This window comes from Paramormyrops kingsleyae, chromosome 3, assembly GCF_048594095.1.
Source record: "Paramormyrops kingsleyae isolate MSU_618 chromosome 3, PKINGS_0.4, whole genome shotgun sequence".
Lineage (NCBI taxonomy): Eukaryota > Metazoa > Chordata > Actinopteri > Osteoglossiformes > Mormyridae > Paramormyrops > Paramormyrops kingsleyae.
The window spans coordinates 19,647,557-19,669,696 of NC_132799.1; the positions used below are offsets into that span (position 1 = coordinate 19,647,557).

General features: G+C 43.0%; 1 protein-coding gene across 7 annotated transcripts in view; it reads left to right on the plus strand.

Moving 5' to 3' along the window:
- Positions 1–21,798, plus strand: part of hspa12a (heat shock protein 12A) — a 47,244-nt gene extending 25,446 nt beyond the window's left edge. For 3 of the 7 annotated variants that reach the window (XM_023803537.2, XM_023803576.2, XM_023803567.2), the window contains exons 2-12: positions 1,183–1,259; positions 1,470–1,597; positions 4,736–4,922; positions 5,119–5,223; positions 6,987–7,103; positions 8,861–9,032; positions 13,899–13,985; positions 14,547–14,651; positions 14,921–15,179; positions 18,584–18,687; positions 19,358–21,798. In XM_023803537.2, coding sequence (XP_023659305.1) covers positions 1,183–1,259; positions 1,470–1,597; positions 4,736–4,922; positions 5,119–5,223; positions 6,987–7,103; positions 8,861–9,032; positions 13,899–13,985; positions 14,547–14,651; positions 14,921–15,179; positions 18,584–18,687; positions 19,358–19,989 — 1,973 coding nt within the window. In that variant the 3' untranslated portion in view covers positions 19,990–21,798. Of the gene's footprint in view, positions 1–1,182; positions 1,260–1,466; positions 1,598–4,735; positions 4,923–5,118; positions 5,224–6,986; positions 7,104–8,860; positions 9,033–13,898; positions 13,986–14,546; positions 14,652–14,920; positions 15,180–18,583; positions 18,688–19,357 lie in introns of all 7 variants that reach the window. The other 4 variants (XM_023803527.2, XM_023803557.2, XM_023803547.2 and 1 more) reach the window with 2 other exon arrangements.
- Positions 21,799–22,140: the final 342 nt, after the last annotated feature.

Here is a 22,140-nt window from a genome sequence, read left to right on the forward strand (position 1 = left end):
GTATCTCCAGTATTGATTTTACTTTTGTTGTTTTTCTTTGAAATAAAAACTGGGGTTACAGAGATTTGGCAGCTCCAGGGGGGCTATCTACAGGTGGTCCCTAATTCAGACCTGTAATTGCCCCATAAAGTGCATTGTGTTGATTCTGACCACTCAGTCTCTCAGTGGGAACAAGACAAGCAATCTGGAAAACGGACAAATAACTCAGTGTCCCGTTGAGAGACTATCTTAAGCCACTTTAAATATACACAGACAGCCATTACGGTCCATTCTCTTGGCCTTCCCAAAAGTGCTATTAGGCGAAGCTGATGAACATTGTGGCATAGGACAAATACTCTCTAATACCTTTCAAATGTCACTCTGTACAAAAGCGATGCAATAGCGCTCAGTTTTACATAATTTGAAATAATTCTGAAGATGGCATTAAAGGCTTAGTTAGTTTCAAGTAAAATTTGTTGTTATAATGATGTCGGTCCAAAAAGTTCAATGTAGGCCTAAATCTTTGCTTATATAATAATGAATGAATGTGTGTTCAATTGTTTTGATAATAAACGGATTCAAAAATCCAGCTTGGACAATGAATTTTCTGGAGCTGCACCTCTGCTTGCTGTTTTCAAAGCAGCCTTGTCTGCTTCCTAAAAGCCCTTTGTTACGGTAGCACAGTCTTCCTTCCTTTTACTAAAGCAAAAGCAACGTAATCAGGTTGACAGTGTTGACTTTCCTGCAGGCCACTGGCTCATGCTTGCTGTCCACCCTCATGCAGCAAGAATTAGACTGTTAGACTCAGTGTGAGTCTTGGAATGGTTAAGTAGACCCAGTGTGGGTCTTGGAATGGTTAAGTGTTAATCAGAAGGCATAGGGAGATAGGATTGCTCTTTTGTGTAACGTCTGTATTAATATATGGCATCTTTTCATTCATCTGCAGTATTGAAATGGCAACTTCTGCAGCGTAGTGGATGTATTTCAATGTTGTGTTGTAAAATACTGGTACCTGTTTTAACATAGAAAATCTGTTTTAGCTGTTGTGTTTTCAGTAGTCTGTGTATAAGTGTGCTGGACAGTGTGTGCGTTTCATTCTGTTTCTCCATCATTGGGTAGCCGGTGGGCCACACACGCCTTGCCTGTGCAGCATTTAATACTGTAAGAATGAAGCTTCACCCTTTCTCCTCTGTCTCTTCTCAGACGCAATGTCAACTGCATCTCCTGCCAAAAGCCTGGGGGATCCTGGCATCACGCCCCTGTCTCCGTCCCATTCTTCGGTAAGACCACTGCAGACAATAGCTCTCCATTTTGGGCTGCTTGACAAAGCCCCAACTTTGTTTCTTTGGCATATGGGTGTTAAAATATGGAGTACCATGCACTTTTTTTGTTTGCTGCTAATGGTGACACATGTGTACATGCAGGTATATTTATATATACAAGTTACAGCTGCTTAGACCAATGTAATTAAACACTGGTGCTTTCAGCAGAAAGACGCAGACAGCAGTGAGCCTTCAGCACCCTCATTTGTGGTTGTGGTTGCCATTGACTTCGGCACCACATCCAGCGGCTACGCCTACAGTTTCACCAAGGAGCCCGAATGTATCCACATCATGAGGTGAGGCAGGGAGGCGGACGGGGCAAAGGAAGCTGAGCCATTTGTCATCCGATTGTCTATTACCATTTCAGTGCCAAAATACAGTTAGGTCCATATATATTTGGACACTGACACAAGTTTTACTATTTTAACTGTTTACTGAAATATATTCCAATTGAAGTTATACAATAGGCATTGACATAAAGTGCAGACTCTCAGATTTCATTTTAGGGTATCCACATTCAAATTGGATGAAGGGTTTAGGAGTTTCAGCTCGTTAACATGTGCCACCCTCTTTTTAAAGGGGCCAAAAGTAATTGGACAATTTAATGGACAGGCGTGGGCAATTCTTTCATTCTTTCATTATCAATTAAGCAGATAAAATGCCTGGAGTTGATTTCAGGTGTCTTGTTTGCATTTGAAAGATTGAGGTGTGAATATACAACATGTGGTCAAAGGAACTCAGTATGCAGGTGACACAGGCCATCCTTAGGCTGCGAAAACAGAAAAAAACAATTCGAGAAAATGCCACAACAATAAAGAGAAGATTGGACTTTGCAAAAATGCCAGCGCAGTTCTGGAACAGCATTCCTTGGACAGATGAAACCAAGATCAACCTGTATCAGAATGATGGAAAGCAAAAAGTATGGAGAAGGTCTGGAACAGCTTATGATCCAAAGAACACCGCATCAACTGTAAAACATGCTGGAGGCAGTGTGATGGCTTGGGCGTGCATGGCTGCCAGTGGCACTGGGTCTTCAGTGTTTCTTGATGTGTCACAGGATGGATCGCTGAATGAATGCTGAGGTGTTCAGAGACATCATGTCTGCTCAAATCCAGCCACATGCAGCCAAATGCAGCCAAATTGATTGGGCGGCGTTTCATAATACAGATAGACAATGACCCAAAACACACAACAAAAGCAACCCAGGACTTTATTAAAGCAAAGAAGTGGAATATTCTCGAATGGCCAAGTCAGTCACCTGATCTCAACCCCATGCATTTCACTTGCTAAAGACTAAACTACAGATAGAAAGACCCTCAAATAAACAGCAACGGAAAGCTGCTGCAGTAAAGGCTTGGCAGAGCATTAAAAAGGAGGAAACCCAGCGTCTGGTCAAGTCCATGAGTTCAAGACTTCAGGCAGTCATTGCCTGCAAAGGCAATTCTAAGTATTAGAATTGATCATTTTATTTGCAGTTACATTCATTTGTCCAATTACTTATGAGCCCCTGAAAGGAGGGGATTGTGTAGAAAAATTACTTTAGTTCCCCCCATTTTTATGCAATGTTTTTGTTCTACTCACTGAATTAAAGCTGAAAGTCTGCACTTCAGCTGCATCTGACTTGTTTCTTTTACAATTTATTGTGGTAATATACAGAACTTAAAAATTGAAAAACTTTGTCTCTGTCCAAATATTTATGGTCCTAACTGTATGTTCATAAAATGCCACGTTTTCCATATGTCATGTGATCTCACAAATGGCTTTATTTGTTAGTGATTATTGGTAAAGTTAGGGATCGACTGGAGGTATGTATTATACATGGGTGTATTATCGCTTACATACATATATGACTTATTGAATTTTTATGGTGATTGACTGAAGAGTTCTGTACCATTGGAGCATATCTCTCTCTCCCTTTCTCTGGGAGGGATCATCTCCTGACTTACAGGCAGGCCTCCTCTGATGCTTGATGGATTTTCATTTGAACGCTAGCATGAAACGTCACCCCAGGGACTGAAGAGGGGCTTAAAGCAAATCCCCTGCTGTGTGGCTCACACACCACCATGACATCATGCATGCATTAACCCAGTGCCTCCACTCCCCGAATCAAATACATATGCTTAGACTGCTGTCTATGCTTTTGCTTTGGTTAAGTGAGGACCTCAGTGCAGTGGACTTCTATTTGATCTATTTGCTTAGCTGAGTTGCTTCTCATTGTTCAGAGAGAGAGAAAGAGAGAGAGAGAGAGCGAGCAGGTGGACACACAAAGATGAAGAAGCACTTACACAGTCAGCAATGAAGGTATTCATTCCCAAGGAAATGAGCTTGAGTGTGTTTGTCCTGAAAAGGTGATCGATGTCTCACAGGGCATAACATGCTGGGATGAGCTATTGGAAGGGCTGGAATGATCAGCCCTAGTCTGCATTATGAGCACCTCTGTTTAACAGGACATGCAGAGTAAGTCTTTCATTGCAAAGTGGAAGTGACTGTTTACTGTGCATATGACAGATAAACTCTTGAATCTTATTCCTGGATCCCCATTTGTTTCTCGGTGTCTTTCCATGTCTCCCTGTGTCTGTGCATGTCTGTCTGTGTCTCTCTGTCTGTCCCTGTTTGTCAGTGTCTGTCCATGTCTGTCTCTGTTTCTCTGTGGGTCCTTTTCCACTGCACCAGGTACTGAACTGCTGGTAATTCAAAAACGTGTTGAAGACTCATTGGCCATAACAGTCTGATCAAACTCTTCACAAACCATCTATACTGTGTTTAGGTCAGATGACCAGGTGATTCAACTGTATCACTCTCCTTTGTAGGAGGCTTGGTATGTCCAAACTGTTGACTGGTACTGTATGTAAAATGGGAGGGCAAGTTTGAGAATGATACTCATCCAGGAAAGAAAAAAAAGAAAAAAGAAAACAATGAATTATGTAAAAATAAAGGTATTTTGATAAGCAGCTGCTATTGTATTGGCCAAATTGGGTTAAGCAGTAGGCCAGGCAGTACACTGTAACATGTAACATGAATGGTTTTATATTATGCATAAGATGCATGTTGTGCGAACTGAACAGCCTTCAACGCTCATGCTCATTTTTTTGGGAATGAAGCTCATTATTGTTCATTTAATTGGCAAGTTTTAAAATGTTTTTCTGCTCTTTTCCTATCGGTAGTCAGTTAGGGTTTAGTCACAACTTATACAACTATGTAACTGACATGAAAGACATGCTCTTTGCAGACAGGTCGTGATCATTAGCTCTTTTATAAGGGCCAGTCTGTCCGTCCGTCTGTCCATCCATCCATCCAAACATCATCATGCTGTTTATTTAATACAGTGTTGTGGGGCCTGGAGCCTGCCCCAGGCAGATAAGTGGCCTGGATGGGATGCCCATCCATGCTTTCTGTGAACACCTTGTAGGACAGCCTGCAATTGTGCTCCACAGGCGCTGGGAGGGGGGAGACCCTGGAGTATCCAATCAGAAGACTCCCACCACCATTCTTTTGACCCCTGACCGGAAGTTCCACAGTTTTGGCTATGCGGCCCGTGATTTCTACCATGACCTGGACCCTACTGAGGCCAGACACTGGTTCTACCTGGAGAAGTTCAAGATGAAGCTTCACACCTTAGCGGTGAACATGCTTAAAACACTCGTGCATGTGTTTGGAGATTATAGCATGTTTTTCCAACAAGTCAGATATGTATCCTACATGTGCATAACATTCTCTCCTCCATTCCTTAGGCCTGAGACTCTCTTTAGCACACCATACAGCTGTGCATGTTTGTGGATACAGTGAGGTGACACTGACATTTTTATTTTGTCTGCAGAACCTCTCCATTGAGACAGATATTCAGGCAGCCAATGGGAAGCGAGTTAAGGCACTGGATATATTTTCTTACGCTCTGTCATTCTTTAAAGACCAAGCTCTCAAGGTACAACCTTCCTGCACCAAAACCACCACCTGTGTTAGCAACTTAGGCTTCTAGGGCCATATTACAGAAACTTCCCAACTCGTAGATCCTAGCATAACTGTTTGGTAACCATGGTAACTAGGGTTAGGTTCCGAAAAAAGCCATTGCAGATAAACAGTCCCTAAGTCATTAGGCGCTTTCACACCAAAGTTCCAGAATCTGCTCTGAGTTTACAAGGCCTTGGGCTGTTATGACCTGGAAGTTTTGTAGCTTCAGGCCACTTTTGTGTGTCGCTTTCACAACACAACAGGAACTGGGACCTTTATGCTAAATAAATAAATAATACAACAAGTTTGTAGGTTAAACAATGTAATTTTATACATATAAATAAGTTATTTGGTAGTTATTTGTTAGTTACTGGGGCAATTGATTGCAATCAAAATGGGACCCAGCCATTTATTTATACTTTACTTAGTGATAAAATTGAAGTAAAAGTTAGTGATTAAATTTTCCTATGTAGAAATATGGAGATGTAAGCAACAAATGTATTAATTGATGCATTAGATGAAGCTCCCCCTATCCCATTTTCTTTACTTCTGTGTAATTTCGATGTTAGCGCTGGTGCTTGTGGTGTGTCAGGCCTTTAGTAGGTACTAAAAAGGGGCTCTGGAATTGCTTTCAAGGAGCTACCATCGGGTACAGTTCCTGCAGTGTGAACACAACAAAAGTCCCTGGTTCTGGAAAAAAGGTTCTGGTTCCAGAAAAAGTTCCGCTCTTGTCAAATATGAAAAATACTTCTATAATATACTTAGCCATTTTTCAAATTCAGCAGAAAATCCCACACCTCGCTTTGTGATGTCATTTGTGCCAATTTTTACTTCCGTGGAAAACCAAAAGTATGGTGCCTGGTGTGGTGGCAACATAACACGTCACGACATATTTAAATGTGGACACAATTGATATAATTTTTATTGTCATCGTTCCTAAAATATATGAAGATGTGGCCACGCTATGTATAATTTTTAGTGTTATATCCTGAGTGGGCCATCTGTAGTTTCCATGAGCGGAAGAACTCACCGTAATTAAGTTTAAGCTTCCAATCACGATTATCGAATGCCCGGTGTATTTGGACTGGTTGATGGTCCTTTGTTTCCTATCAAAGCCCCCAGTGGGGAGGATCAGGCAATATACATGAGCCGTAAAGGATACCATGCCTTCAACAAACAAACCATAGTTCAACTCATGATGCTTTCTACTTTAACACAAGGTGGTGTATTATTATTAGTAGCAGTAGTAGTTTTTTGTTATTTTTTTAAGTATGGATGCTGTCTTTTTTTAAGAAAATCTAACATTATTGGGTTACAAAATAGCTCTGCAAGATTAGAAAAGTAGTATCAGTTACATGGTAACAGACAAAGTCGATTGAGTATTGAGTACTTAGGTTGCCTAATCTGAGATAAGATCGGATGAAGTAAGATAAGATAGGATTCCTAATGTGTGTTAGGATTTGCTTCTGTAATACGAAATTGGGAAAAATCCTATCTTATATTCTTCTTATCTTAACGCTTAAGAAAGGAAGTTTCTGCAATACGGTTCTAGTCTTTGCCGGAGTATTTTTCATATTTGACATCATCTTGGAGTAAATCCTTCTGTGTTGATAAGAGTTTGGGCTGTATTGTCAAACCTCTAAAAGCCAGTCAGAAATATACTGTGAACCAGAAGCCTCCTGTGCATTAAAGTGTGGCCTCATATCAGTCGATGACTCTGGATTGTGTATGTTGCAGGAACTGAGTGACCAGACAGGCGCCGAGTTCAACAACGCAGATGTGAGGTGGGTGATCACAGTGCCGGCCATCTGGAAGCAGCCGGCCAAGCAGTTCATGAGAGAAGCAGCCTACAAGGTGAGGGGCTCTGAAGCGAGGACCAGCCAGAATATAAGTGAACAGGATCTACCTGCTCATCCCCCAGCTGTGATGTCAGCTTTCCTCCCTCTCATCAGAGCTGTTTTAGTGCTTTACTGCAAGGGGCTACATTTTAAATGAAAAAGTTGGTTCTTCCGAAATAAGAATCAGAATCTTTTTATTTGCTAAGTACAAAAAGAATTCATTTTGGTGCAGGTGACATGAAACGTACGATTAAAGATAAAATCAAGACAAAGTATAATAAACTGAATATTTTTTCTTTGAACAGAAAACCATAAAGATGATAAATGTGCAATGAATAAATAAGCATTGACACATAAGTAGAGGTGAAGCAAGCAGATGTGGGTTACAGACACCTCTTGGTACGTCTTGGTAATGTGCAGATACACTTATGTAGTAGGGGGACTCAAATAGTGAACTCTGGTCTGCTCCCAAAGCACAATGTAATCCAGACTGCACAATCAATACCCCCCACCCTTGGTTTTGTGCGGCTGGAAAAAATAATTGAATAGCCTTGTTATAAGGTATTGCATTTTTATATTTTAGCCTTTCTGAGACAGTAGTGTCCTGTCAGGCACTGACTGGTTAAATCAATTTGGCACACAACTTAGTTCCTATTAGAACCAAGCAGTGATTATCTGTCCATGATAATCTCACCCACTGCAAATGATATACCTTTATTTCTCAGTAGGCATGTGTTGAGCTCAGTGTATGAGCCTGTGTGAGTCTCCCTGTGCTCCTCACTATCCCCTAGGAGACTGCAGCCTCAGATCGATTAAAATGGGGTCCACTTTCAGGACAGAGTATCCCTTTGTTCCGGTACTGTTCCGTAGCTCATCCCTCTGGTGGTGGATCAGTGCTACTGCAGCTGCCTGGGCACAGTAAATTTGCATTACCACAGCTTCTCTGCAGAGGGACCCATCAATAATGCAGGAGCACCATATTAAGAACATGGGCGTGGCAGCTCACTGCCGTGTATCCATCCCGCAGAGACGGGAGGGGCTGGAGGAGACCGGTGAGAGTGGGGTATGGAATGTGCCCCCTGCAGTGGGACCTTAGGGAGGTGCAGAGGAGGAGAAAAGGGAGTTGTAGAGGAGAGGGACATGGAACAGGAGGGAGATACAGTGAGGGTGATAGTGCTGGAGGTAGGAATATGGAGGGCAGCCTGATGTGGTGGTGGGGGAGGGGAGGTGAGGTGCTGCAGAGCGTCCTGCCTCCTGACATCTGCAGCACTGGAACGGGGAGGGTGAGTACGTCAGCAGTGACTCAGCACCTTCACTGAGGCATTTGCGATTCTAGACAGGAAATCGGAGTGCAGATGCCCCCCTCCCCCCTATTGTCACTCTAGCTCGCCTCTGTACTTTCTCACTGCGGTAGTCAGGCTACATTTTCCCTGTGAATGTAGCTCAGAATAAAAAGCCTGCAGGCACCCTGTGGCTCCAGACTCAGAGCGCGTGTTCATTTTGAATGGTGGGCATCCCTCCATCGAGTTTGTATTCACTTGTGAATTAATGTTTACATTTGCTGTGTTATGGAGCAAATACTCGGCCGGGCTGTGATTGCCACCAGCATACGAATGTTTGCAATATGATCCATAGCGGAACATGAGGGAACTGTCTGGGTTACAGTAGCAGAGAATGATGTCTGTATGAATCGTCTCCTGCATTTGGTGGTCACATCCCACAGAGGAGTCTGACCTCTGAACTTCCCACTATGAACCTGACTCAACTCTCCAGGCTGGCCTGGTTTCCCGCGACAACCCTGACCAGCTCATCATTGCCCTGGAGCCGGAGGCCGCCTCCATTTATTGCCGCAAGCTCCGTCTGCATCAGATGATTGACCTGTGCTCCAAGACTGCTGTGAATGGTTACAGCCCCACTGAAAGCGTGGGGGCAGGGATGGTGCAAGGTAAGCCCCACCCCCTCTCCGAATTGACGGTACACACTGCACTCCAGTCACAGCTCCTGTGAAGCTCAAACCCCCACCCTTCTTAGCTAATTAAAGGCTTGATGGGTAGTTTATTAGTTAAGAATTTTTCTCTGAAATGGTTCAGAACCATTGTTCTAGACACAAAGGCCTTTTCAGAGGGATGATACTGAAGGCAGTCTTAGTCTGGTCTCTGGGTTCTCCTGCTGGGTCATTGTTTCCATGAGCAGTCCTGTAATGTTTTGACAGGACAGTTGGAAGCCCTGAACCAGGGGGGGGGGTGCTGTGGTAACTCAGGGGAGTTCATCTTCAATACTCTGGCTTGTTTAGTCACTTTCAGCTCAGCAGAAAAGATTTAACGTTAAACAGGATGCAGCTGTGGAGGTGGAACGACACTGCTTGGATGTCATTCCAGAATGTTCAGTGACTCTTTGATACAGCCAGTGTGGAGTGTGACTTGGCTATCCTGGTTTTGACTGCACGTGGGTGTGTCTGTGAGAGAGGAGACTATGTGTGAAAGTGAGCAGCAGAATTGACTGCTGTACCCCATCCTTTCCCATTTTTCACTTTCAGTGTTTCATGTTCGTGCCTATATCTGACGTACATGCCTGCCTGTCAGTGGTCTGCTGTTGCTGCATGGTGATTATGAAGGCGCTTGTGTATATCCAGAGATCCACATCATTAACAGATCTGGCTTGATATACGCAGCCTGTTTTTGTTTCTCAGTTCCAATCCTGTAAATCTGGTTTTCCAAATTTGTCCCTTGTCATGTGTGTTTCACAGCTTCTTCTATACCTGCATGCAGGAAAAATGTTTCACCCTTGGGACCTCGTACCTGGGGAGATGCTGTCTCATGCCACCATTTTGTTCTGCTTGCTCTTGCTACTTAACCATCGCACATTAGCAATGGTATTAGTGTCTCTGACATACAACAACAGTCATGATGCGGTTTGGCCTGAATGTTACACCAGTGCAGTTGGTGGCAGTTACGAATCAGCAGCCGAAAGGCACACATATACTGCAGATTTATTTCTTACTTAATTAGCATTTCTGGCATTTTTGCGCACATATTGTTGCATTCCCTGACTCAGTCGTAATCTGGACACGCGTTTTAAATTTTTATGTACATCAGTTCCAGATGGTCCTCTCTCTGAGCTCAGAGACATTCAGTCCAGCTTTGCCAGCAGCCAGTGAAGCAGCAATAGCAAACCAGTGCTGTGACAACCCCCCTGCATGACACCCCCCCCCACCCCGACACAGACACACAGCATCAAATTCCTTTGTCATTCTTGCATATTGTGAGACTCTTGTCTCTCCACAATAATGGACTGACCCATAGAGGGGTGCGTTTTCCAAAGGCATGATGAAGGCGGGTCGCTCGATGGAGCTTGGTGACACGGCACCTCGTTTCTCACATGTCTTCTCTCTTCTTTCATTACCTTACTAATGGTTTTTACGGTAGTCAGGCCACTGCATGGTTGAATGGCTACGTTTAGCTCTGACATATGAAGGTTAATTCATTATTACTGCTGATCTGTTTGGCCAGGATGCGTATGAGGCCTTAAGCTTAATAACTGAAATACAAAAATTCCATGTGATGCATCATGCTGCCTCTTGGGCAGCTTCTGTAAAGTGTACAGTCTGCTTGACTCTAGTGCTTTAAGTCTAATTTCTTTTTAATAGTTGTGAATTTTGCTGCCTATACACGATTCAAAAGACATTTCTCATCTGCATTAAAAATAAAAAACAGTTTTGGATGTTGGTGGGCTATGCCTCTGTGGCTGTGATCAGAAGGTTGTCCGTCTTGAGATCTTGTACAAGACTTTTAACTTTGCAAAATGCTCCAGGGATGCCAGATGAATCGCTGACCCTGCGCTCCTCTGTATTTGTGTGTATGTCATAAAGGAGAGCGAGATGGCATATACCAAAACTAAAGAATGTACCTGTACTCGTGCTTGGTACAGATGGAAAATCATTTCATCCATTTTCCATAACAACTCGCCCAGCACTAGGTATTGGTGATTCTGGAGCCTGAGGCAAAGACCGCAGTGTACAAGCCAAATGATGACCAGCATGGGCAAGCACTGCATCACAGCACATACACTCCCATACTATGGACATGTAGAGACAGCAGGTCTCATAAGTGCATGCCTTGGGACTGACTCCAGTGCTGTATTTGGGATGTGCAAGTGCAGTGCTAATCGCTGAGCTACCCTGCCGTCCTGGAGTATTTACCCTGAATCCATTTGAAGAAATTCTTAGTTAAATGGTGGGGAACCAAATAGTCTTTTTTCGTTAACTGTATGTCAGAGAAAGGCAGGGTTAGCCTTTGTTTCTGGGGGAGGGGTTATTTGTGCGTTTGTCAGTCTGTGTATGTGTATGTGTGTATGTGTTTCCCTACAATGTGATAAAAACCTATAACCTTTTACCTTGTGGGGACATTTTTATGGTACCCACGTGGATAACCTAAATTTTATAAAAATCTGTGAATGCAATCAAAAAATGAAAAATGCCAAACATCTCGTATTTTGTTTGGTTATCTTTGCCTCGTTACATCTTTAAGGTTAGGGCTGGGTAGGGGTCTGGGTTGTCTTAGTTGGGATTAGGGTTATGGGGTTATGCCCGTAAAAATGAATGGAGAGTCCCCATAAAAATATGAATAAGTGGACTTTGTGTGTGTGTGTGTATGTGTTTGTGTGTGGATTATGTATACAGTCAACCCTCATGCTTCGTGATTCGCGAATTCACAGATCCACGAATATTTCATTGGAACCGAACTTATTTTTTATTTCTCGCACATCTGCGAAATCCTCAGAAAACCCTACAAAAGTGTTTATGTTTCATTTTCATAGTAATTTATAAGTTTTCATGCTTTTAAGTGTAAAATTGGTAAGAAAAAATTAGTTAATGAAGATTCTACTGTGTTTTTGGGGAATACAATTTACATACATACAGTTTAAAAATCCCTTAAAAATGTGACTTTCTTATGGAAACATTCCTTATACATACTCTACTGTACCTTTACAAGATGTGAATTCCATTTGCAAAGTTTATTCCCTTAGGAACACTAATGGTTACATAAATATTAGAAAATAGTTAATTTACTATTTTGTAATAGTAAGTACACGTTAACGTAAATTCAACACACAAAAATTTCTTGAAAGGTGCTAATGTTTATGTACATAGCAAATGCATCCCTGGTTTCCCTCTCAAGACGCATTTGCTATAAACACTGAAAGCGTTTGTTTACTCATTTTATCTTACTGTGAATGCAAAAGAAAACTGCAGCCAATGCCGTGTTCTATAAATTAGTACGGGTAACATCAGTATACTGTACTGTAAATGTGCTAGTGTGACAAATATCCATTAGGCGATACTGTACTCTATTTTTACATCAAACATTTGTTTTTTTAAAAAAGGCAATGTATTAAGCTAACATAAATGAAATTAAAGTGTTTTGGGAGCATGACTGGGATCATATTTAGGGTTTAAACTATAGAAATAAGCACATATTACCATTTTTAGTGACTCTACCAAACATCCGCGAATCCTCCTCATTCGCAACGGGTTCTGGAACATAACCTCTGACTGTATATTACGTTGTGGGGACCAGATGTTTCCCACAATGTAATAAAAATCTATTATGGGGGGTGGACCATTTTTGAAATTGTGGGGACCATTTTTCAGGGCAGAAATATTTCATTATTTCCTCATCCAATACATAATACATTCCCTTCACTGTTGCAGTCCAGCCACTACTTCATTAATTATTGCAAAGATTGCATTTTAGCCCTATCTGTATATTTATGAGTAAGGTTAGAATGAGCAATATATTAATCTTTGCTGACAATTGGCATGGCCTTGTGTAGTACTTTGTATACCAGGTAACATATAAATGTGCATCTTGTGTATGGTCACCCAAAAGCTGCTCTAACTCCAGCTGTCCTCTTTGAACAGCTTCGGTAGCTGTGGATGGAGCTCATTAATGATCCAATTTAATGTACAAACAATGGACACTTTGTCTTTTGGCAAGGCTTTGATAAAATCCTAGAAAAGTGTTTGTTGTTTTGATTGGCACAGTTCCTAATCAACGTAGCTGTTGTTCTTCAAACAATAGGAAACGACAAAAGAGCTCTCATGTGCTTATATTAAAGTAGAAGGTGACAGCCAGCTGTCTGGATAATGAGATTATGGGTCCGACTCTACTGAGTTTTCACAGTGGTTGTCCCTGTGTTCTTGGAGCTAATGAGTGATGCTGCAGCACTGGGATCAGATGAAAAATGGTCATTTACAGAGTGAGAGCTGGGTTTTATTGACACTGTGCTGCATGGGGCACATCTGGCAGGGAATCCCATTCCTAAATGTGCCCCTGCATCTGGAGCTCTCTGTCTGCCTGTTTAACTCAGCACAGCACTGCAGCCAGGAAGGGCAACAGCGCTGTTCACTTAGCTGATGTTTAATGAATATCATTATTACTTTAAAAGTTTTGATTAGTTTGGTTTTCGAGCTGATGAGTGTAGAGGAAGACTCATATTTTCACCACTAACCAGCATCTGAGCTACAGAAAACAGGACTCAAAATCTCTCACACGTCCTAACCCATACACACTTGCGTGCATTTCCAACCCTGCTGCACTGTACTGTTAGGCACTATATCCTCCCTTCCCCAGCTGCAGGCACAGACCTCAGAGCAGGCCTGTAGGGAGTGTGCCATTAGCGGGGCCTCTCAGTGGTATGGACACGCGAGGGCCCCGCTATCCTGCTGCTTGCCTTACTGCACACCAGCCAGCCGTGCCCAGCGCTTTGCCACCTCACGTTCAGCTTACCTTCTTTCTTTGTTAATGACCAGCAAAGGAGCACGTCCGGCGCAACCGGCAGAGCCGCACCTTTTTGGTGGAAAATGTCATAGGAGAGCTTTGGTCGGAGCTGGAAGAAGGTAGAGTCTCTCACTCTTTCTCTTTCTCTGGTCACCTTCTCCCCTGTGCCCCCACACTGTTTGCTCTTGCTGTTTCTAACACCGCTGGCATTATTCAAGTGAAATGTAGTAGTAGCCGCTAAAAGGAACTTAGCATCTTCCCATCTGTAGGTGTTTGGAGTGTCTTTGATCTCATGTTTTATGTGATGGCTGTATCTTTTGGGCAGGTTGCAAAGCCTGTCATTTTTAAAATGTGGTTTGGAAAATCCATAAACTATGACCTCATCTTATTGTCTTATCATCATCTATTTTCCTGCAAGAATGGAGTATACGGTTTATAGAGCTTAAGAAATCAAAATGATCCCCCCCCCCCCAGTGCATTCTTGGATTAGCAGATCCCTCAGTACTATATTGTTGCTCATTGGTGGCCTTAACATGATGTCAGCTTACGGTGCACACATAGGGTGAGATTTATGATTCTCGGCTTGAGCATCAGAGAGGGCCAGTCAGTAGCGTTCAGTCTGCTGAGTGTTGGCTCACCCCCACATCCCTGACGCTGACTCGCTTGGTTCACCTTTCCAGGTGACCGCTATGTGGTGGTGGACTGTGGTGGCGGCACAGTGGACCTGACTGTTCACCAGATCCGCCTGCCAGAAGGACATCTGAAAGAGCTCTATAAAGCCTCAGGTACAATTATTGCTCAGTGCACAATTATTTATAAATGTGGAAGTGTCATTGGATTTGTGCATACAGTAGGTACTGTTTAACACAACAAAGGTAGTTTATTGTGAAAGATGTTGTGCCCCTCAACTGAAAATGGTTTTCTCTGGAAGTAAATTTGACATTTTGCCTTTTATAATGATGTTTTTCGGCCTCCTGGCTAACTTTGTAACTGCTATATACCATTGAATAGGCTTTCTGAATGCTTGAAAGTGTGCCATTTGCACTTTTTCCAGGTGGCCCCTATGGATCTATTGGCATCGATTATGAGTTTGAGAAGCTTCTCTGCAAAATCTTTGGGCCAGACTTTATTGACCAGTTCAAGATAAAGCGTCCAGCAGCCTGGGTTGACCTGATGATCGCTTTTGAGTCACGAAAAAGGGCTGCAGCGCCGGACAGGAGCAACCCTCTGAATATCAACCTGCCCTTCTCATTCATCGACTACTACAAGAAGTTCCGTGGCCACAGCGTAGAGCATGCCCTGCGCAAGAGCAAGTGAGTCTCCGAAACCTGGACCTGGTGTCTTCATTTTAATTCAGGCAACATCAGGCAATTTTATCTCCCAAAATAGCTCTACAATGCTATAACATCAACTCCAACAAGATATCTAGTACACGTGAAACAGTAATATTAGCATAAACAGATAAATAAAGTACTTGCATTTATTAAGTATGTGGTAGTTAGTCTTACATACCTGAAAAGGTTCCTGCCAAGAGTTTCATGGTTTAGGCAAAGTAAAGGTTTGTCAGGGGAGTTTATTTATATAGGAAGTGCCAGTCGAGGATATCCTGCATAAATTGAATCAAGCCTGAACATAGAAAAACTCACTAAAAATTAAAATTAGGGCTGTCAAATGATTATTTTTTTAGTCACATACCTTGGGCATTAATCACACAGTTAATTGCATATACGGTCAAGTTGCAATAGTATCCAAAAAAGAAAAAGATTTTGTATTCTGTAAATTCAGAATAGCTATTTATTTATTCCATACATCTATCCATCCATCCATCCATCTATTATCCTCCGCTTATCCGAGGTCGGGTCGCGGGGGCAGCAGTCTCAGCAGGGAAACCCAGACTTCCCTCTCCCTGGCCACTTCATCCAGCTCCTCCAGGGGAATCCCGAGGCGTTCCCAAGCCAGCCGAGAGACATAGTCCCTCCAGCGTGTCCTGGGTCTTCCCCGGGACCTCCTCCCAGTGGGACATGCCCGGAACACCTCACCAGGGAGGCGTCCACTAGGCATCCTAAGCAGATTCCCGAGCCACATCATCTGGCTCCTCTCAATGCGGAGGAGCAGCGGCTCTACTCTGAGTCTCTCCCGAATGACCAAGCTCCTCACCCTATCTCTAAGGGAGAGCCCAGCCACTCTGCGGAGAATACACATTTCGACCGCTTGCACTCGCGATCTCGTTCTTTCGGTTACTACCCATAGCTCATGACCATAGGTGAGGGTAGGAACGTAGATCGACTGGTAAATCGAGAGCTTTGCGTTTTGGCTCAGCTCTTTCTTCACCATGACAGACCGATGCAGCGCCCGCATCACTGCTGATGCCGCACCAATCTGCCTGTCTATCTCCCGTTCCATCCTTCCCTCACTCGTGAACAAGACCCCGAGATACTTAAACTCCTCCACTTTGGGGGAGGACCCCATCCCCGACCTAGAGAGAGCATTCTACCCTTTTCCGGCTGAGGACCATGGTCTCGGATTTGGAGGTGCTGATTCTCATCCCAGCCGCTTCACACTCGGCTGCGAACTGTTCCAGTGAGAGCCGAAGGTCACGGTTCGATGAAGCCAACAGAACCACATCATCTGCAAAAAGCAGAAACCTAATCCTGAGGTCACCAAACCAGACACCCTCAATGCCCTGGCTGCGTTGAAGCTATGAACAGAATCGGTGACAAAGGGCAGCCCTGACGGAGTCCAACCCTCACTAGAAATGAGTCCAACTTATTGCCGCCCATGCGGACCAAGCTCTGAGACCGGTCATACAGGGACCGAACAGCCCTTATAAGGAAGCCCGGCACCCCATACTCCAGGAGCACTCCCCACAGGACTCCCCGAGGGACATGGTCGAATGCCTTCTCCACAAAATACATGTAGATTGGTTGGGCAAACTCCCATGTACCCTCCAAGACCCTGCTGAGAGTATAGAGCTGGTCCACTGTTCCACGGCCAGGGTGAAAACCACACTGCTCCTCCTGAATCTGAGGTTCGACAATCCAATGGACCCTCCTCTCCAGAACCCCTGAATAGACCTTACCTGGGAGGCTGAGGAGGGTGATGCCCCTATAGTTGGAGCACACACTCCGGTCCCCCTACTTAAAGAAGGGGACCACCACCCCGGTCTGCCAGTCCAGAGGCACTGCCCCTGATGTCCACTGCCCAACTAACACTGCACCCGACCCCTATGGCCCCTCTTACAGGTGGTGAGCCCACTGGAGGTTATTACATCTCAAAATAAAAACAAAAAATACATAATACATTTATCAGTGTTTCATGGGTCATTTTTTTCTTCTATTCCTGACTGCACTCAAAACAGAAAATGAATGTTTTGGAACAAAACAAACAACTATATAAGTCAAAAGCTATTTGGCAAATGGCTCTAAAACAAAAGTTTGACAACTATTGAAAGTACACTTATTGAATGGAAAGATACTCATTTTAAAGTATTAACCTTTAATAAAATAAAACAAATATCGTAAATTGAGAGTTTTATCATTTGATTTTTAATAAGAAATAAACAAAGTAACAATGTTTCCTCACCTTTTTCCTCCATCAGCCATCTGGATGTTTTGATTCTAGCTGTGAATTCTAGGAATATGCAATGTCATGAAGCTCATGCATTATTTGCAACCAGGAAAGGCATACTGTGCTCCCATTGGGTTATCAAAGTTAACACAAAGAAATAATTCATTATGACTCTAAAATTAGTGTTAAAGCATTAACTTTGATAGCCCTAAAAATAAAAATACAAACAAGTAAATTATTAAAATTTAAGTGACTGTGGGTTACTGTTCTCCTGCGAAAGGCCTTTTCAGTGCTGGACAGCCCTCAGTACATTACTAGATCAGTTTAAGTGTGCTGCATAAAAGTAGCTCTTTAAATGAACTTCTTAGACACAAGTAATACTAAATATGGATAAAATGAACACTACAGCTTGTGTTCCTCATTTACAGTAAGTGGTCTGTTATAAAGAATTGCTGGCCTCAGTTACAAAATAGACAATAGTTACCAACAGAGGGACAAATTAGGTTACACAAGGAGTGTTTTCAGCTACAGTTGAACTTGAATCAGTGCTCTGATTCTGCAGTTCAGCCCATACTGTATATGTCAACTCCTGGCAGACTTGTAAGTCATTGTGTTGGATGTCTGCCCAGAGAAGACCCCGGAGAATGTGGTCCATCATTCGAGATTTCTGATCTGATTGTGGTGCTGTGTCTATTAAGGAACATTGTTAGTCATTATGGGGAAATGGAGAAACCACTGGAGAATTCAGGTGCTTCTATAAGGCCAATAGATACCTTTGGTCTGTGTGAAATCTGCCTAGGGATCATAAAGCTACAGGAGACACAGACTATAGTAATAATTGAAAAAATATTGCCTTTGTGGGGACTTAAATTCCACCTATTGACAAAATGGTGGCATTCTTCCTAATGTACCCTTGTAATAGAACATCGTACTGTGAGTAGTGTGCAGTGGTCAGAGTCCAGTATAGTTACAGATAAATAGAGTGAGGAACAAATCTGTGGCTTTGGGTTAACCTTTTAATCCAAACTGGCAGTTGTTTTACAATAATGTGAAATGATTGAGATCCTGGATACACTTTAGTCAGAGGAATTCAGTGAAATTTGCATGTCAGCTGAGGATGGGGACTGAAGCTCACCCTTCATGCTTTCAGTGTGGATTTTGTGAAGTGGTCCTCCCAAGGGATGCTGCGGATGAACCCAGATGCAATGAATGCCCTCTTCAAGCCCACCATTGACCACATCATTCAACACCTCAGTGAGTTAAGCTGCCGCCTGCACTGAACATGTTCCTCTGGAGTTTTTGCTCAGTCTCATCTTGAATGTGGCCACCAGGCGGCCCGGACTATCTCAAGGTGTGCAGATGAGAGGCTTTAAAATTACAACCACTTTGTTTATGCAAGATGCGCCCATGAGTCCACCAGTTCTTTAATTAGTTCAGGATTAACAAATACCTCGGAAAGACTATCCTACACATTGAACTGGCGGTAAATGACATCAGCAACCTAAAAAAATGGTGTGAAGTCTTTTTTCTGGATCTTGAACTGAAATGGTGTTCTGTTGGCTGAAGAGTGTGCATGAGGAGATGTGCTGTGTGGATGGTGGACACCGTGTTTTTTGTGGGAGTGAAGCAATACTACAGGCAGGGCAGCAGCACCCTAACCACCAACAGGCCCATCTCCAAGAGCCCAGTCTAAAATTAACTGGTCCAGTAATTCACATATTGCCTGAGCACACAAAAACCAGGTTATGCAAACATGCCATAGTCTTTGAGGCATCATGATTATGGGGTACTGAGGCCTTTTGTCTAATGATGATATTGAACTCAAGTCCTTTCATTCATTTGCTGAAAAATTGTGCACAGTTGGCAGAGATGTTGTATAAGCAAAGAAAAGCCATGCTCTAACTCACCCCCTGATGCCCCTCAGGTGAACTTTTTGAAAAACCAGAGTTGACGAACATCAAGTTCCTGTTCCTGGTGGGTGGCTTCGCAGAGTCACCTCTGCTGCAGCATGCAGTGCAGAACATGCTGCAAGGCCGCTGCCGCATCATCATCCCACACGACGTGGGCCTGACCATCCTCAAGGGGGCAGTGCTCTTTGGCCTGGACCCGGGCGTGATTAAGGTGCGGCGCTCACCAATGACCTATGGGGTGGGTGTACTCAACCGATATGTAGAGGGTAAGCACCCACCCGACAAAATGCTGGTCAAGGACGGCACGCGCTGGTGCACTGATGTCTTTGACACCTTCATCGCCGCCGACCAGTCAGTGGCACTGGGTGAGACAGTCAAGCGCAGCTACACGCCGGCCAAACCTTCCCAACAGGTCATCGTCATTCACATCTACTGCTCAGAGCGTGAGGACGTGGCCTTCATCAGTGACCCCGGGGTCCGGAAGTGTGGCACACTGCGCCTGGATGTGAGTGGCACCGAGAGCCCAGCCACGCGTCGAGAGATCCAGACGCTCATGCAGTTTGGGGACACGGAGATCCGGGCCATGGCTGTTGATGTGACCACCTCCCGCAGTGTCAAAGCCAGCATCGACTTCCTCAGCCAGTAGATTGGAGGGGGTCAGCGTGCATCGTTCTCCCAGCATTTCCCGGCAATGGTGGGAGGGCGTTGCTTGTTCACCTGGGTTATGGCCAGCCCGAGCTGCACCCTGAGAAAATCCTTCAGTTCTGGTTCATAAAGCACTGCAATAGATGGTTTAGAAGAGGAGCAAAAATCATGTTTTGAAAGTACTGAGATTTTGAACAGTGGAGTAGTGTATTCTTAAATTTCCTGTACTGGCATTCGTAACTTGATTGTCAGTTAATTTAAATGAATGGGTGTTCCTAGGTGTTGGATAATTAATGAAGAGTAAGTATACTGGTCATTCGAAACCAGGGTCGGAATGGGTGTGAAAGAAAGATGAACGGGCTTGTTTGGAGCAATTAAATAATAGTTCAGTTTGACAGTAATCAAGCAGTAATTCAGCCTGAACCTTGTAAAGTCACCAGTCCCTGTGACCTGGTAGTCAGTAAAATTCACAAACCGGACTCATTACAGCTTTCATCATGTGTTCCCACAAGCCTGAGAAACCAAAGTAAATGATAAATATCACAGGGGATTTCTATGAAGTTGCATTGAAAAGATCATTTTGCAGTTCCAAATACTCATTGTGGTGTCTTTTTTTTTTCAACTTATTTCATGAATGAACATTTTACATATTTTCAAGATATTATGGTCCATTTAATACTGTTATTACAAGATATTATGGTCCATTTAATACTGGATTACTGTAGGACTTTCATTGTTTTTGAGAAACTCCAAGGCCCTTGCTGTCAGAGTAGTTACTGCCTGCTCAACATGATAATCTGTACACTGTTTGCTAGAGAGAACAGACTCATCCACTGCCTGAACAATTGGCTTTATTGACCAGTGTTCATTAGTTCACACAAAGCCGCAGTAAAAACTCACGTCACTGGTATATACGTTGCGCTGAAGAATAAATATAAATCCTAGAATGTGAAATGTTACTTATCTATTAAACAGCTTGTTTAAAAAGGCTGCTAGCTATACAGTACACGCAAACTGATTTCAGCAGAGCAATAGCAATGTGCCGCTGCCTTTGTTCTGTTACGCCTGCCGTGCTAAATGGGAATGAAGTCACGTGTTCGATTTTTTTTTTAACGTTCTGTTCAACAGACCACAGTGAAAAATCATAATGATAACCTTTGGGATTTGTGAAGTACAAAGGCAAGTGTTTATTTCTGTAAATACAGTATTTAAAAAGTTGTACAGTTTTTTAGCATTCTTGTTTTAGCAGCTTTAGAATGGGAAGTGTGCCTGCTTTTTGTGGATGCTCTCTCTCCATGTTTCAAACCAGCCTAGTGTACACCCTCATGGTGAAAGCTATTTGGACTGATGGGAAAAACTTAGCTGTTATTCATTCTGACATGTCAGAATGCCTGTGACCCTAACCTTTGCAGGAGGATGTATGACTTGGCAGAGAGTTGTTGTCTTTGAAGGATATTTGTTTTCCAATTTTTATGAATACCATGAAAAAACAGACTTTGCAAAGCTTGACACTTCCAAAGATTGTCAGATGAAAATGACTTTCCCCCCTGAATACCTTCACTCTATAAATGTAGCAATATTATTATTGTAATGCAGTCTTAAATACTAATTTTCTCAATGTTATCCTTCCAAATAACGCAAATATAACAATGTTCTATACCGTAGTGTGCAGTGGTATGGTTGACAGTATCTTGGGGCCACCACAGAACTGAGAAATATTACTTTTTATTTTATGTATACTGAACACTTTAACACTTTTAGTGTAATGTAACATGGTAAGTAAAATAACCAAATAAAGAGATCAAAAATCTGATGTTGAGAAATGTGTTCAAAAGAATCAGTATTCAGCGTCTACCCAATGACTTTCTTTGAGTCAGTACAAAATTAGATCAGCTTCCTTTGCTTCAGTACTCAGGACTTCAGGGCTAAGCTGTCTTTCTTGCTACAGTATGAAGTTTCGCAGAGGACAAGTTAGATTCTTCACAAGGCCTTTATTTAAAGGTGAAATGAGACCTTAGGTTTTGCTGTCACAGTTTTGACTCTTTCAGGCAAATTGTTTTAGTGACTACAAAAAGTGTTTATCACCATGTGATCCTGTCATCTCTGCCAATTCTAAAGCAGTAGTAATTTTATGTCTCACTGAACTAAAAAT